Source organism: Eulemur rufifrons, chromosome 7, assembly GCF_041146395.1.
Source record: "Eulemur rufifrons isolate Redbay chromosome 7, OSU_ERuf_1, whole genome shotgun sequence".
NCBI lineage: Eukaryota > Metazoa > Chordata > Mammalia > Primates > Lemuridae > Eulemur > Eulemur rufifrons.
This window is the reverse complement of record NC_090989.1, coordinates 198,371,366-198,390,377: the sequence shown is the minus strand read 5'-3', so window position 1 is coordinate 198,390,377 and position 19,012 is coordinate 198,371,366. Positions and strand designations below refer to the sequence as shown.

At 35.5% G+C, this 19,012-nt stretch overlaps 1 protein-coding gene across 1 annotated transcript in view; it reads right to left on the bottom strand.

Moving 5' to 3' along the window:
* ZNF169 (zinc finger protein 169) overlaps positions 1-19,012 on the bottom strand; it is a 58,699-nt gene that overhangs the window by 27,239 nt on the left and 12,448 nt on the right. The window contains 1 exon segment of the mRNA XM_069472080.1: positions 18,877-18,972. Coding sequence (XP_069328181.1) covers positions 18,877-18,972 — 96 coding nt within the window.

Genomic DNA, 19,012 nt, shown 5'->3' with positions numbered 1-19,012 from the left:
AGAGGTCGGGAGGGGCAGGGGAACGTCTTTTGTTCTTTGTCTATAGGAGGTGGCTCAGCGTAACTGCTGGGCTGCCCGGACCTGGCCCACAGAGGTCCTGGAGGTCCCAGTGGACTTCTCAGGTGGGCAGAGGTCATGAGATTGTCTTTGGTAGAGATGGGACAATCAGAGTCATCAACTGTAGTCAAACAGCAATTGCCTGGAGCTCAATGGCCTCCCTTTAAAAGCTCTGTATTCCTGCTTATTATCAGGACAATGGCATTTTTAGACAGTAGTATCCATTCTCCTCATCTGCTGGAAAATTAATAAACTCCTCTTTCCTTCTCCTTAAGCCACTTGTCCTCATTCTTCTGATGTGGTCTCAAAAGACAAGTGCTGAAGATCTCTACAAAGTATGAATCATTGAGGAAGGAAATTGAACATGATGTAAACAAATAGAAAAACATATCATGCTCATGGATTAGCAGAATCAGCACTGTTAAAATATCCATACTACTATAAGTGATTTACATATTCAGTGCAATCCCCATCAAAATACCCACGTCATTTTTTGCAGACATAGAAAAAATAAATCTATACTTCGTTTGGAACCAGAAAAGAACATAGACCAATCAAACAGAACAGAGAGCTCAGATATAAAACCATCCACATATTGCCATCTGATCTTTGACAAAGTAGACAGCAATATATACCAGGGAAAAGAATACCTATTTAACAAATGGTGCTGGGAAAATTGGATAGCCACATGTAAAAGATTAAAACAGGATGAATATCTCTCACCACTCACAAAAATTAATTCAAGATGGATCACAGACTTAAATCTAAGACATGAAACCATAAGAATTCCAGAAGAAGATGTTGGATAACTCTTTTAGATATCAGCCTAGGCAAAGAATTTATGAAGACTCCTCCAAGGGCAATCATGGAACAACAAAATTAAATAAATGGGACTTGATTAAATTAAAAGCCTTCTGCACAGCCAAGAAAACAATCAACAGAATGGGGGAAAATATTTGCATGCTATACGTCTGATAAACGGCTAATAGTCATAATCTACAAAGAACTCAAGCAAATCAGCAAGAAAAAAATCAAACCACCTCATTAAAAAGTGGGCAAAAGACATGAATAGAAGCTTTTCAAAAGAAGATAGACTAATGGTGAAACGCAAATCAAAACCACAATGAGATATCAACTAACCCCAGTGAGAATGGCTTTTATCAAAAAGTCCCCAAACAACAGATGCTGGAGTAAATGCAGAAAGGAACCCTTTACACTGTTGGTAGGACTGCAAACTAGTGCAACCTCTATGGCAAATAGTATGGAGATTCCTCAAAGAACTAAAAGTAGACCTACCATTTGACCCAGTAATCCCACTACTGGGTATTTGTCCAAAGGAAAAAAAGGCATTTTTTCAAAAAGACACCTGCACTCGAATGTTTATAGCAGCACAATTCACAACTGCAGAGATGTGAAATCAACCCAAGTGCCCATCAATCATGAGTGGATTAATTAAATGTGGTATATGTATACCATAACATACTACTCAGCCATAAAAAAAAAATGAATTAATAACTTTTGCAACAATATGGATGGAACTAGAGACCAATGTCTTAAGTGAAATATCTAAAGAATGGAAAAACAAACACCACTCACTATTAAATTGGAATTAACCAATCAGCATTCAGGTGCACAGATGGAAGTAAAACTCAACAGAAATCATGCAGGTGGGATCGAGGAGGAGGGGATGAATGAAATTATACCTAATGGATATAATGTACACTATATGGGTGATGGGCATACTTATCACTTTGACTCAAACAGAACAAAAGCAATCCATGTAACCAAAACATTTGTACCCCCATAATATTCTGAAATGCAAAAAAAAAAAATCATATGTGCAACAGGGAACTTAAGCAGCTTTAGGGATTGTCACCCACATTTTTTCTGGAATCTAATAAAATATTCTAGTAGAAAAATTACCAGATGAAATTGTGACAAGATTCATCTATAAATTAATTTCTTCCTGATTGGCCCACACTAGTAACTTCAAGGATGATAATATTTGGGGAATGGTTTTGGGGAAAAATAAAATTGGTTCAAATAGTTTTTACTAAGATTTACACAAATATCACCACAATCTTTGGAAATATGACAACAGCTTAGCTATAAAAGATGGTATCTCTTCCATAAAGACATATAAACAATCATCTTAGTGATATTAGACCTCAATATATAATTAATAATAATCAAGTAATTGATGAAGGAAAAAGTTTTGGGTTTTGGGGGGGTTGGACTTTTCTGTTGTAACCTTAAACATATTTTTCTATAGCAATTCCAACACAACTGAGAAATATATTTAGTTTCACCAAGTTTACTCTGGTACTGCCTCTCCTGGGTTCCAGTGTTTGTGCCAAGGTAATACTATCACACATGAGCCTTACAGAAAAGAGTCTGACATCTAGAAATGATTCTTATGCAAATATTCTGTTCTAAAAGTCAATACTCACTAGTAGTATCTCAAATGACCTCATCTTCTCTCAACCATGTGCCTGCTGATGTGCAGAGCCCCCCAGAGCAATCAGAGATGCTGGGCTCCATTACTTTGTGTGCAGGTTTTTCTCATTGCTGGCCCTGTCAACAGGATTCTTAGTCAATGAAGAACAAAAGCATTAACTTATTTACTACAGTGAGGCCAGACAAGATTGATTCACATTACTTACCGATAGAACAAATCAGAGTTTGTACAGTTTGATATCTCCTCTTGCATTTGGATAAGTGTTTTAGGATAAGTTGGAGAGGTACCTTATGAAATCAAGAAAAAGACAATTGGACAACTGATTGCCCAAGGTCAAACCAACTGAGTAATATAAAAATTTTTTTCAAGATTTGGCTTGAAAAAAAAGAAGGCTGTCTGAATAAGCACTTACAAACAAAATTATATCACTTTTGCAATAACTATAAATTGTTGTCAAATGCATTATTAATAGGGTCTTAAATGTTACTATGAAGCCATGACCCCACAAGTTCATGATTCTACATAGATGAGCCTGAAGTAACTTGATGTGTTCAATCATGATAAATATCTGAAACTAAGCTGGTAGTGTATATCTGAAAACCTGATCATATATCTATTTTTCATGTAGATATCCTATTGTTCTGGGTTCAGGAAGAAACAACAGGAAGGACTGTAAAAGGGACATTTCAACTTACAGCAGCACTTTTGTGGTGAATAACAAAAATGAATGGTCAAATATATCATAAGATTCCATTTATATGAAATGTCCAGAATAGGTAAATCTATAGAGAGAGAAAATTAAAGGTGCTTGCCGAAGACTGGCAAGGCGAGAAGCAATGGGAGATTGATTTCATGATGGTTACCCAATTCTATGAAAATGCTAAAAATGATAGAACAGTACATTTTAAATGGGTGAATGTATGGTATGGATATTACATTTCAATAAAGCTGTTACACAGGAAATGTTTTTAAAAAGTGAATGGCCAAGGCAAGAAAGAAAAAGGGAACTGTCAGAGAAAGAAGCCACAAATAGAAAAGGAGAGAAATTAGAATGCACCTTCAGAATGAATTCATACTGCAGCTGAAAATATTAGTATGGATTCATATTTATTTTAATACATATGAAGATAAATGTTTACAGAAATAATGTGTGTGTGTGTACATACATGGGTCAGTAAATATACACCTACTTTCTAGCTCTGTCCCTGAGAGGGTCCAGGAGAATGGATACCCCAGTAACAACAAGCATACCTAGAGTCCACAACTTAAAATTTTAAATACCATTCTTGAGTAAAAGGAGCCAGGGAAGGCTGATTAAAGGGCTGAAATGAGGAAAATACAAGATGAGCCTGGAGCACCTTATAAGTATAGAAATTAAGGAGAGCTCCCAATGACTAAAACTGGAAACATCTGAGTAACAAAATAATGACAGTATTAGGTTATAATCCAATGACTAAAATAAGTAGCCATGAGTCCATACTGATATAAATAAATGCCTAAATACAGAAATAGCAGAAAGGGGACATATCTTCATTATAGAATTCCAAATAACAAAGAGAGAAAGAATACAAGAAATATAAATCACCACTAGAACAGTACAGTAATAATTGCAGCAGGCAAGAGCCACCAATGAATGCTGAAATTAGTGGGCAAAACATTAAAGAGAAAGAGGACATTTATATATCCTCAAAGTATCTTCCCCCAAATAAATATTTATTAATTCACTAAGGTGATTAAAGTTTGTATTCACAAACTTTTTGATAATCCATCTCCAAGAGACAGAGCTTAATTTCTCTCTCTTGGCCTAGCGGCTGGATTGAAGGATTACTTCTCAAGAATAGAGTATAGAAAAAGAAAAGTAGTAGAGAAAACTTGCAGACAATACCTTCACCGAGTGATCAAGGTTAACATCTCCAGGAAAAGTCATGTTGGCATCAGGTACCCCCAGTAAGATAAAATGAGGATACTTCACCTCTGTGGTACTTGTCCAAAAGGTCAGTAACACCAATCTAAGAAAACATCAGACAATTCCAAATCGAGAGACATTCTGTAAAATTCCTGGCCAGTTCTCTTCAAGTGTCCAGATCGTAAAAGACAAAGAAGGACTGAGAAACTGTCACAGAATGGAGGAGACTAAAGACATGTGACCACTAAATTCAACATGGGATCCTAGATTGGATCTTAGATCAGGAGAAGCGGAATAGTGTAAAAATATTGGAAAAACTGCTAGAAAATTCAGCTGAGGTCTTTAGTTCAATTAATAGTGTCCCAGTGTTAATTTCTTAGCTTTGAGAAATGTACCATGGTTGTGTAAGATGTTAATATTAGGAGGGAAATGTGAAGTTACCAGTTGGCCCTGGCATCCTTCTGTAAGAATAGACTTCATGTATTTATGTATTTACTATTGGCATAGACTATTGGTGTATGATCTATTTTTTTTCAGTGGTTTATAAATCATTAGTCTACTCTGTGAGTTTGCTGCTCACTATCCCAGATTTGGCCAATGGGTGGGAGTCCTTCAAACTGGCTCCTCTATCCTAGTGGCATGTTCCATTGTTTTGTTTTTTGGTTTTTTCCTTAAGCACTTCCTTACTTTCTGGCATGACAAGATATTCCGGGATCAAACTCTAGGCCTGGAAGCAGCCACTTCTCCAAGAAATCCTGGTTTCCATCCATGGAAAATGGTGTCAGACTCTAAGATCTGGCCACTGTATGTGCTACCTGCTACTGCAGTATCCTTGCTTCTTTGTTTTTTCAGTGGACAGACCTAGAAAATACGTATGTGTACATACACATACACACAGATATACACACATACACATGCACATGCACACAAACATGCACGTGCACATAAACATGCATGGACACACAACTACACATCTTAGGAATCAAAAGCTCACACCAGTACTTCCAATTACAGTCCATCCTCACGAGCTGCTTTCTTGCTTTGCCCCATTCCTCCTTCGTAGGACTTTCCTTCCTCAGTGAGAACCCTGGCTCCTACTAACACAGACGCACGTACTCACGTGCCCAATCCTATGTAACGCACATAAAATAGTTTCAGGATTGCTTCTCCCAGGCTGCTACAATATACAAACCTACTAGAGAGTTTTGGATTGTTTGTAATTCTAATACACACACATAATAAAACAAGCCCTGCCAGACGCTGAGGTATGTTCATTATTTTCCCTATGTATGCCTTTTGCACTTTTCACTTAACATTTCCTAAAAATCATTCCATAACAGTTTGTTGCTATCTCCTTCCTCATTCTTTTCACAGCTGGGTTTTACTCCATCATGGGTTATTCAATCAATTTCCTATGCTTGACTGTCCAAGCAGTTTCCAATATTTTGCAGCTGTAAATAATGCTCTCATCAATAACTGTGTGCATGCGCACACTGATATAATTGGAGGTGAACCTTTAGGACAAATGCTTAGAGGTGCACTTGCTGTGTCAGTAGGTCTGTGTATATGTAATTTTATTAAGTATTGTTATTTCCCGATATAGGGCATATACTATTTTGCATTCCCACCAACAATGTATGAAAATGTCCATTTTCCATAGCCTCTCCAGTAGAGTACTGTTAAGCTTTTGAATTTTTTTGTAATCTGATGTGTAGAAAATGGTATCTCACTGTAGCTGTAATTTATATGTCTCTTATCATGAGTGCAGCTGAAAATACTTCATGTTTTGGTAAAATGTCTGTTGATGTCTCTTGCCTTCTTTTCTATAGGATTTCTAGTCTTTGCCCCTCACTTAAAAAAATCCATAAATTAGAGTTACTAACTTTTTATCTGCAAGGTTTCAATTCATATGTTGATTTTCTTGAAGTCATTTGTTTTCTGACATTGCCTTTTCCATGGAAAAGTTTTTGATATTTATACTGTAAAAAATATATTAATCTTTTATTGCCTCTGGATTTTATGACAGGGTTAGAAAGACTCTACCTCCACCAGGTTGAAGATTATTTCATCCATGTTTCCTTCTAGCATTTTTAATATTAATTTTTACACTTAGATCTCTGACTCATTTGGAATTAATTCTCAAGTACGATGTGAGGAATGGAATTAATTTTATTATTTTCTAAATGGGTAACCAATACCCCATTTATTAAAATAATATTTGTACCACTGATTTGAATGTCTACCATTCTAAAATACTACATTTTCAAATGTAGTTGGGTCTAGTTTTACACTTTCTATTATATTACCATTAATCTACTGATGTGTTAATAGCACATTGTTTAAATTATAGAGGTTTTGTATCTGTAAGGGCTGGTCCCCTCAGAGCTCTTCCTGTTTGGGGTTTTTGTAGAAATTATTATGTTAATTTTTCCACATGAATTTTAAGATTAATGTTTTTGGCTCCATAAGAAAACTCATTGGAATTTTTAATGGCATTACACAATTTATAAATAAACTTAGTGAGAAGTGACATCTTCATTATGTTGAGATGTTCTAACCAAGAACAGAAGATGCCTTTCCACTTGTAAAAGTCTACTTTGTGTCTTTCAGTAATTTTATAGTGTGTTTATTGGTTTGGAACATTTTAAATTAATGTTATTCCTAAAAATTTTATCTTAATCCAATGTTATTAAACGTAGAGTCACTAAGTTCATTCCACAGGAAAAAGGCAATAATGGTATTACCTTGTGAAAATTGTCATTTTGTGCTATTTTTAGTTCTTAACAGTCAAACCTATTGTATTTCCAGAGTTCAAACAGTAACACTAAAGAAGGTGTACTCTGGTGGTTTGTTTGTTCTTTCTTTTCCAAGGACCTATAGCTAAATGTGTAGCAGGTAGTTTGGTATAGATTTCCTATTTCCATAAAACACTAATGTTAATTGCCTGTATGGTTTTCTATTAAACCAATCAAAAGGGTTCTCTTTCTCTTTTTTATTACTGTTTTCATGTAAATTAGAGGTTTCAAATTTATCTGGTATAGCATTTATAAAAACACAAGATCATTTTTTATTTTCTTTGCTGTTTTAACTCATGTATCATTTATTAGGTCCATTTCAAGTGAACAACTCTGGAAACTTCTATTTATGAAAAAGCACTTTGAAGTAAAAGTTTAATATATACTATGCTATGGTGGATATTATTTCTATTTCTACTCTAGTAGAAGTTTTTTAAGCTACTGGTGAGAGGACATCAGATATTTTTTTTTGCCACATTATTGGCACATCAAGGCACACATTACTAAATAACAAATTTTCAGTGCCATTAAAATATAGAATTCATTTCTGCAATGGAATTGTATTTATATTTCAACATGACCTTTTCTTAGCATACTAAACATAAAATTTCTAGGTTATAATTAAAGCAACTTTGAAGTATAATTTATATGTTTATATAAAGTAAAACGCTCACTTAAAATGTACAGCTATACAACTTCATGCATTTTGACTCATGTAACCACCACCTCACAAGATATAGAGCATTTCTAGCACCTCAGAAAGTTACCGTGTGTCCCTTTGAGATCACTTCCCACTGGCCCAGACCATTGGCAATCACTCATCTATCTTCTGTCACTACAGATTTCATATGAACAGTATCAGATAATTTTGTCATTTGTGTCTGCTGTCACTCAGCATTATGTTTCTCAGATTTACACGTTTCTCCACGTAGCAGTAGTTACTTCTTTTTTTGTTGTTGTTCCTATGTAGTATTATACTAGAAAGAGAAATCAATCTGAATTATTTTCAAATGGTAAAGCAACTTTACATTTCAGGGTAACCTGTACTTCATCAAGATATATATATTTTTAATATACAGCTAATTTGCTATTTTTTTAAAGATTTTTGCTTATAGGATTATTGCTATATAATTTTATTATTTTGTAATGTCTTTTTCAGGCTATTGTACTGGGATTATACTGGCCTCATTAAATAAGACAGGAAGATAAACACTGATAATATTTTTTCCTTGAATGTTTAAAAGAATCCACAAGTAAAAACATCTGGGCCTGGAGTTTTCTTTGTGTGAAGTTATTTATTTTTTGATAACAAATGTAATTCCTTTAATAAATGTGGCACTACTCATTACTCAGATTTTGTTCCATCCTGTGTCAATTGCATTTTTCAAAGAATTTGTACATTTCATACAATTGTTAAACTTGTTAGTATAAACTTGCTCATAATATCTCCTTATCATCCTCTTATGGTCTAAAGGATATACAGTGTGAATGTCCCTTTCATTCCTGTATTGATTATTCATATCTTCTTTCTTTTTCCTTGATTAGTCTACCTAGCAATATATAATTTTGTTGATCTATTCAGATAATCAACATTTGGCTTTGCTAACTTTTCTACTGCCTACCTATGTTATATTTCATTGATTTCTGCCCTTAGTTTCATTATTTCCTTCCTTTTACTTTGTATTTCCTTTGATCTTCTTTTTCTAGCCTTTTTTTTTTTTTTTTAAAGAGACAGAGTCTCTCTGTTGCCTGGGCTAGAGTGCAGTGGTGCAATCATAGCTTATTGCAACCTTGAACATCTGGGCCCAAGCAATCTTCCTGCCTCAGCCTCCTGAGTATCGGGGACTATAGGCATGTGCCACCATGTTTGGCTAATTTAAGTTTTTTTTATTTTTTGTAGAGATGGAGTCTTGCTATGTTGCCCAGGCTGGTCTTGAACTCCTGGCCTAAGTGATCCTCCTGCCACAGCCTTCCAAAGTGCTAGGATTACAGGTATGAGCCACTTTACCTGCCCTTTTTACTAGCTTCTTAAGGTAAAACCTTAAGTTACTGATCTTAGACCTTTCTTCTTTTCTAAAATAAGTATTTTAAGGCTATAAATTTTCCTCCAAGCAGTGCTTTAGCTGTAATGTGTCTCACAAATTTTTATTTTGCTGAGAGGAATCTTAAAAGAACTAAATACATAGGTATTAGTGGTTTAGAAGACTGAATATTGGTCAGATATAATTTCTCCCCAAAATTATCTATAACTGCAATGAAAATCTCAATAAGAAATACCACCCAAGGGTTTGTTGGTTTTGTTTTTTTTTGTGGGGTTTTTTTGTTTGTTTTTTTTTTGACAAGCTGATTCTAAAATTTAAGTGGAAATGCAGAGGTCTTAGACTATCCCAAGCAATCCTGAAAAAGAAGAACAAAGTTTGAGGACTGATACTACCTAATATCAAGAATTCCTATAAGCCTACAGTAACACAGTATGGTTTGATGGCACATTAATTGAAGGAACTTAGAATAGAGAGCCCCAAATAGACCCATACTTAGCCAGTCATTGGGTTTTCAACAAAAGTGCAAAGCAATCCAGTAAGGGAAAGACAAGTCTTTTCAGAAAATGGTGCTAGAGCCACTGGCTATTCATATGGAAAAGAAAAATAACTTTTATCTTTGCTTCACACCATATACAAAATTACAGTCAGTAGGTCCTCACTTAACTTTGTTGATAGGTTCTTGAAAACTGTGACTTTAAACAAAACCATGTATAACAAAAACAATTTTTTTCTCATCAACATCGTAACAAGACAATGTTGAAGGAAATGACATTATTTGAGGGCCTGCTGTATGTCATTTCACTTTAGGTTGCAGTTCCTAAGAACCTATAGACAAAATTAAGTCAGGATTTACTGTACTTCAAGGTGGGTCATAGACCTAAATGTAAAAGGTAAAACTATACAGCATTTAGAAGAAAACATAGAAGAAAATCTTCATGACAACAAGTTGTTTTTAAAAAGGGAAAAATTAGACATTCTCAGAATTACAAACATCTGCTTATCAGAAGATATTTTAAAAATGAATAGAAAAGTTTCAGATTAAAAGAAAATATGTGCTAAACATATATGTGACAAAAGACTGGTATCAAGGACTAATAAAGAATTCATAGAACATTAATAAAAAGAAAAACAATGCAATAAAAAATTGGAAAAAGATTTGAATGCCAACTTTACACAAGAAGATATTATGTATGAATGATCAAAAAGCACATTGAAAAGTAATCCACATCATTATCATCAAGGAAATGCAAATTAAAACCACGAGATACCATTATACAATTGTTCCTTCGTATCCATGGGGGACTGGTTCCAGGACTCCCCTCAGATACCTAGGTCCATGGATGCTCAAGTCCCTTATATGGCACAGTATTTGCAGGTAACCTACGCACATCCTCCAGTATATTTTAAGTCATCTCTGGATTACTTATAATACCTAATACAAAGTAAAATCCTATGTAAATAGTTGTTACTCTGTATTGTTTAGTGAATAAAGAGAAGGGGAAAAAAGTCTGTACATGCTTGGTACAGGTGCTTTTTTTTCCCCACATATTTTTGATCCACAGTTGGTTCAATCCATGGACGCAGAACCCACAGATACGGAGGGTCAACTATATATCCATCACAACAGATAAAATGAACACATTGTTAGGGAAGATGTGAAGCAAGAGGAATTCTTATATATTGTTCATGGAAGTGAAAAATATTATTAAATACAACAATTTTGGAAAAGGTCTGGTCATGTCTTATAAAACTACATATACCATTACCCTATGACTCAGTGTACTTGGTTAGTCTCCCCCCAAAATTCATGACTACCTATGAATGTGAATGTGGCCTTATTAAAAATATGTATGCAGATATAATCAAGTTAACATGAGGTCGTGCTGGATTAGGGTGAGCCTTAATCCAATGACTGGTGTCCTATTAAGGAGAAATTTAGATACAGAGACACAAAGAGAGAAAAAAAATATGTAACAATGGAGGCAGAGACTGGAGTTATACAGCTACAATTTGAGAAATGCCAGAAACCACCAGGAGCTAGAGAAGAGGCACAGAACAGATTCTCCTCAGAGCCTCCAGGAAAAACCAACCCTGCTGACACTTTGATCTTGGACTTCTGGCCTCCAAAACTGTGAGAGAATCAATTTGTTGTTTTACATAGCAGCCCTATGAAAATGACACACCTAGCAGCATATGCCCTAGGATCCAAAAGAAAGTAAAAGTAAGTTTACGTTTAAAAAAAAAAAAAAAGAACTCGTATAAGAATGTTAATAGCAGCCTTAAATAGCTAAGAACTTAAAACCATCAAGGTGTTTATCAAGGAGAATGTACAAACAGTCATACATTCATCCGACAATATGCTACTCAGCATTAAAAAGAACAGGCTGATGTGTGCAACAACATGGATGAAGCTTAAAAACTTTATGCCAAGTGAAAGCAGCCTTATGAAAAAGAGTACATACTGAGTGATTCAATTTATGCATAATTCTAGAATAGGCAAAATTAATCTATGATAAAATAAAATCAGAACAGTGGTTACCTCTGATTAATGGGGGCAGAGTTTACTGAGTGGGGATGAGGGAACTATCTGGGTGGGAGTAATGAGCTTGGTAAGATTTGGGTGGTAGAGGTAATATGCATTTGTTTAACTTGTAGATCAGTACATTTAAGATTTTGCATTTCCTATAAGTTCTACCTAAAAAAAATTAAATAAACTCTAAGCATAAATGATATTGCATGTTACCCATTCCTCTTGGGGCCCACCCTGCTGACATGAACTTCCAGGGAATGACCCTCTTAAATTGCAGTGTCTGGAGATTCTCAAGTGGACACCTGGACCTCTGAGTCCATGAGTCCTTACCTGCCAGACCATCCCATGAACCTATCCCTTTCCTTTTACCACCTGTCAGGTCATCTTTGCCAGGACAACTCAGTGGTCACATCAGACCTTGACATACATTCACACCTGCCAACTACACTGATAGATCCAGATCCTCTGGATGAGACTAAGCAGAAGCTAAGGGTGTATATACCATGAAGCCCCCACAAAATGACAGCTATAGCTACCCATGAGTAGGGCCTCATAAGCTCTTTACTTACCTACAGGCAGAACATGAGTTTCTTCTAGTCTTTTCTAAGAACATGGCCTCGATATAGTACACTTACTCAGATATGCCCAGAAATCCGTATCTCCCAGAGAAGAACTGCTTGCACTAAACTCACTCTTACCAACAAAGGCAATATCACTAGAAACCTGTTACAATGGCCAAAATAAAAAATAGTGGTAATACTAAATGCTGGCAAGGATCTGGAGAACCTGGATTACTCAAACATTCCTAATGAGAATATAAAATAGTATAGCCATTCTGGAAATGAGTCTGACACTTGTTTATAAAACTAAACATGTGTTTACCATATGACCCAGCAATTGCACTCTTACACACATATCCCAGAGAAATGAAAAGTTTATGTTCATACAAAAACCTGTATACAAATACTCCTAGAAGCTTTATTTGTAATAGCCAAAAAGTGAAAAGAACCCGAATGTCCTCCAGTGGGTGAACGGTTTAACAAACTGTGGTACATGCATACCGTGGAATACCGTGCATCAATAAAAGTAGTATTAATGCGTACAACTTGGATGGGCCTCAAGGGAATTATGCTGACTGAAAAAACGGCAATCTCATGATATCTTTTACACAATATTCTTGAAATGACAAAATTATAGGGACAAAGAACAGATTAGTGATTGTCAGAGGTTAACAGAGGAAAAGAGGGAGGCAGTTGGCTGTAGCTATAAAAAGGTAGCAGAAGGCATCCTTGTAACGGCACTGTTCTGTATCTTTGAGTATGGTGGTGGTTACATGAATGTACATGTGATAAAACTGCACAGATGTAAACACACAACAAAGAGGGAATGTACCACTGGTGCAATCTGAAAAAGTTCAATATTACCAGAAATACAATGCTGGTTTAACAATAAAAAACAAAACAAAACAAAACAAAATGTAATTCACCATATTAAAAGATTAAAATAGAAAAAAAAATCTCTGATCTCAAAAGGTGCCAAAAAAGAATTTGACAAAATCCAACATCCATTCCCAATAAAAACTCTCATGAAATAATGAATAGAAGAAAACTCTGCCAAGCTGGTAAAGGACAGCTATAAAAAAAACTTAAATCATACTTAAGAGGACCATATTTGTCATAAGATCAAGAACAAGGAAAGGATGTCCACTTTCACCATTTAAATTAAACATTGCACTAGCTGCTTTCAGCTGTGTAATAAGGCAAGAAAAAGAAATTAAAGACATACTAAATGGAAAGAAAGAAGTAAAACTAAAGCTACTAGCACTAAGAAGTGAGTTTTGTAAGATTATAGGATACAAAATCACTATACATAAATCAATTGTATTTCTATGTACCATCAACAAACAATTAAAAATTGAAATTTAAAAAACAGCATTTAAATAGCATCAAAATATGAAATACTTAGAGATAAATCTGACAAGAGATGTTTAAGACCTGTACACTAAAAACTACAAAACAATGGTGACAAAAATTAAAGAAGTCTCACGCAAATGGAGAGATGTACTATATTCTTATATTGGAAGATATGGTATTATTTACACTTAAATTCTCCACAAATTAATACTGATTAAACTCCATCCAAATCAAGATCCCAGCAAGCTTTCTTTGTAAAAATTGCCAAGCTGATTCTAAAATCTATATGAAAATACAAATAACTAAAACAACTGGAAAAAAGGGCAAGTTGGAGGAATTACATTGAGTTTAAGACCCGTTATAAAGCTACAGTAATCAAAACTATGTACTATTGGCATTAAGAGAGACACAAAAAGAAGAGTGGAAAAAGAGTCTAGATATAGACCCTTACACATATGTTCATCTGATTTTCCACAAAGGTACATATGCAATTCAGTAAAGACAGGGTATTCTTTTCAATAAATAGTGTTGAAAAAATTGGGTATTTGTTTGCCAAAAACAAACAAACAAACAAACAAATACTTAAATTCAAAACCTTTCATCAAATATAAAAATTTACTCAAAATAGGTTCATAGATCTAAATGTAAATTAAAAATTATAAAATTTCTAAAAGAAAAAACAATGAAAATCTTTTTTACCTTAGCTCAGACTAAAATTTCTTAATATACCACCAAAAATACAATTCATAGGAGAAAATATTGAAAACTGGACTTCACCAAAATTAAAAATTTCTCTTTGAAAGACACCATCAAGAGAATAAAAAGCAAGCCACAGAGAAAATATCTGTAAATCATATATCTGATAATGGACTTCTATATAGAATCTATGAAGAATTTTCAAAACTCGATGATAAAAATATAAGAAACTAGTTTTTAAAATGGGCAAAATGTGTGAAAAGATACACATCTAAAGAAGATACTCACCATCAGCAGTCATTAAGAAAATGTCATTTAAAACCACAGTAAGATGCCACTCACTACACAGCTATCAGAACATCTAAAATTAAAATAATAACCAAGCCAAGTGCTGACAAAGACATGGAGCACCTGGAACTCTCACACACTGGCTGGTTGAGAATGTGGTGCAGACACTTTTAGAAAAGTTGTGAATTTCTTAAAAACTTTAGTATACATTGTATCATACAATACAGCCATTCCATTCCCAGGTATTTATCCAAAAGAAAAAAATCATTATGCCCACACAAAAACTTGTATGTTCAAAACAGCTTATTTGTAGTTGTCAAAAACTGAAAACAACCTAAATGTCTTTCAGTAGGTCAATGATTAAATAAATTGTGATACAGCCATATAAAGGAATACTACTCAGCATTAAAAATAAATGAACTATTGATATACACATTATGGATAAAATTCAAAATAATTATGCTGAGTGAAAGATCCAGTTGTATTCTGTATTAAGTCCATTTATATAAATTCTAGAAAACAAAGACAAATCTAATCACAGAAAGCTGCTCAGTGGTTGCCTAGGTACAGGGGAGGAGAGGAGGGCAGGGAGGGGTGGAAGGTAGAGATTATAGTGAGGCACAAGGAACTTTTGGGGATGAGAGATGTGGTCGTTATTTTGGTTGTGGCAATGGTTTCATGCATGTCAAAACTTACCAAATTTCACACATTAAATATGTGTAGTTTATTATACCTTAAAAAGATACCTATTAATATCCCTTATTATACCTTAATACCTTATACTTTAATAACATTTTTACATTATAACTTATATAATAAAATTATTTCTAAAAAGCACAAAAGCACTCAGTTTGCTATAAACTATAACAACTGTATAGTTACATTTGGAAGCAAAAAATAATAAAACAAAAATAAAAATGCCAGAACGCTGAAAATAAATTTAAAAAGATAAATCAGGTAAGAATTTATCCTTATCTTACAAGTTCATGTAAAATTAATTCCAGTTGGATTAAAGACCTAAATGTTTCCAGAACTTACATGGAATTTCTACAAACCAATAATAAAAAGAAACAGCCCCCCTGAAAAGTAGGCAAACACCCTGAACAGTCAAATCACAGGAGCGGAAATATCAAGGGCCGAACAACATGAAATGATGCTCATGCTCACTGGTAAGCAACTTAAACCCCCCTGGACATTTCTTTTACCTCATACCAAATAGAGCAAAAAATGAGGTCTGACAAAACCAAATGTTGGTGAGGATATGAACAAGAAGTTTCATGTACTGCTGCTGGGAGCATACACCGGCGTAACTGCTTCAAAACACAATTTGGCATAATTTAAACAAGTTGAGGCTCTGCCTGCCTGGGAACCAGCCACCACACTCCCAGGTATGTATTTTATGAGAAACTCTTGCACATATTCCCAAAGAGGTATACAAAAATATACAGCGACATTGTTTAATAGCCAAAAATCAGAAACAAAAATACTATGTGCAGAGTTTATGAACATGCAACACAATGATTTATATGATGGAAGAACCCACGGGATGGAACAGAAGGATAAAGGCTGTCATGGAATGCTAGCTCAGAGACCAGAAGTGAAGGAGCAGGACATAAACAGGTAAAGTATAGGGCTGCCACCTGATTTTCTTTTTTTTTTTTTTTATTTCATCTTATTGTTATGGGGGATACAGAATTGCAGGTTACATATGTTGCCCATGTACCGCCTTTCCCCCCAAGTCAGAGCTCCAGGCGTGTCTGTTCCCCAGATAGTGCGCGTTGCACCCATCATGTAGGTATATATCCCTCCCTTCCTCACCAACCCCTTCCCGAGCCAGTACCTTCAAGCGTTACCATTCCCCAAACGGTGCGCAATGCACTCATCATGTAGGCATACCCCCATCCCCTCCCCCACCCCCCACCTCAGTCTGATATCCGATTGGTGTCGTTCCCAGGTGTGTATTTAGGTGATGATCAGGGAAACCAATTTTCTGGTGAGTACATGTGATGCTTGTTTTTCCATTCTTGGGATACTTCACTTAATATAATGGGTTCCAACTCTCTCCAGGAGAACCATAGAGATGTCGTATCTTCATTATTCCTTATAGCTGAGTAATATTCCATGGTATACATATACCACAGCTTACTAATCCAATCATGTATTGATGGGCATTTGGGTTGTTTCCACATCTTTGCTATTGTGAATTGTGCTGCTATAAACATTCGGGTACATGTGTCTTTGTTACAGAATGACCTTTTTTGCTTTGGGTATATGCCCAATAATGGGATTGCTGGATCGAATGGCAGGTCTACTTGAATCTGTTTAAGATACCTCCATAATGCTTTCCACAGGGGTTGCACTAGTTTGCAGTCCCACCAGTAGTGTATGAGTGTTCCTGTCTCTCCACATCCACGCCAACATGTGTTGTTTTGGGTTTTTTTTTATAAAGGCCATTCTTATTGGGGTTAAGTGATATCTCATTGTGGCTTTGATTTGCATTTCTCTGATGATTAGGGATGTTGAGCATTTTTTCGTATGTTTCTTAGCCATTCTTATATCTTCTTTTGAGAAGTTTCTATTCATGTCATTTGCCCACTTTTTGATAGGGTTGTTTGATTTTTTCTTGCTGATTTTCCTGAGTTCTAAATAGATTCTTGTTATCAGTCCTTTATCTGATGTGTAGTATGCAAAAATTTTTTCCCATTCTGTAGGTGGTCTGTTTATTCTCTGGACTGTTTCTTTGGCTGTGCAGAAGCTTTTTAATTTAATCATGTCCCATTCATTTATTTTTGTTGCTGCTGTGATTGCCTTGGGGGTCTTCTTCATAAATTCTTTGCCTAGGCCAATGTCTGTAACAGTCTTTCCTACATTTTCTTCTAGAATTCTGATTGCATCACGCCTAAGGTATAAGTCTGTTATCCACCGTGATTTGATTTTTGTAAGAGGTGAAAGCTGTGGGTCCCGTTTCAGTCTTCTCGAAGTGGCTAACCAATTCTCCCAGCACCATTTATTGAATAGGGATTCTTGTCCCCAGAGTATATTCTTTCCTGCTTTGTCAAAAATTAGGTGACTATATGAGGATGGTTCTATATTTGGATTTTCTGTTGTGTTCCACTGGTCTGTGTCCCTGTACTTGTGCCAGTACCAGGCTGTTTTAAGAACCACGGCCTTGTAGTATAGTTTGAGGTCTGGCAAATTAATACCTCCCATTTTGTTTTTGTTGCTTAAAATTGCTTTTGCTATACGGGGTCTTCTCTGATTCCATACAAAGTGTATAATTATTTTCTCTATGTCTGTGAAGAATGATGTTGGTAATTTAATAGGGATTGCATTGAATCTGTAGATCACTTTGGGTAGTATAGACATTTTAACAATGTTGATTCTTCCAATCCACGAGCATGGTATATTTTTCCATCTATTTGCAAGTTCTGCTATTTCTTTTCTCAGTGTTTCATAGTTTTCCTTATAGAGGTCCTTTACCTCTTTAGTTAGGTATATACCTAGATATTTTATTTTCTTTGTTGCTATTTTGAAGGGTATTGAGTCTTTAATTTGGTTTTCCAATTGACTGTTATTGGCATATATAAATGCCTCTGATTTGTGTATATTAATTTTGTAGCCTGAGACTTTGCTATATTCGTTAATCAATTCCAGGAGTCTCATTGTCACCTGATTTTCTAAAGTGCTCTTAGGCTGTAGGGCTGCTACAACACTACTCATTGTACAATTCTTCATACTTTGCTGTAATCTTAAATAATCCATCATAAAAGAAACAATGTTACTGGAATTTATGGGATTAAACTGATGCACAAGAAAAGTTATCAGGTGAAGAACAGAAACTGGAAAGTACCTGGCAAGGGCAGGAGACTTAGTCCTAAAGGGTAGGTGCCATTTTGAAGATCAGGCTGACTACAGAGCCAAAGAACAGGGAAACACTAGACATACTCGAGAAGGGAACCCCAGTGAGAGGAGTGAGGCTCCCTGAGGGAGGAGACAGGGGGGAGGCCAGACACGTGCCCTCATAGGGACGTGTGTGGCACGGAAAGAAGGCAGCACCACACAGCCTTTACTAGTGGCTTGGAAGGCCTGGAAAAGAGCTTCCTCCAAGCACCTCAGAGTCCACCCTTCCTTCCTTAACTGCTGAGCTTCTCAATGCCCTGCACCCTCCTCTGCCCAGGACTTCCCACTCACCTGGACAAAGGTCCAGAAGACATTCATTCTCCTCTCACCAGGGCTCGTCCCCTTGCTCCAGTTGTATGATGAGTTTTGGTTTGGAAAATGCAATTCCTACTCACAGGAAAAAAAACCAAGGTGACCTTGGGTTAGT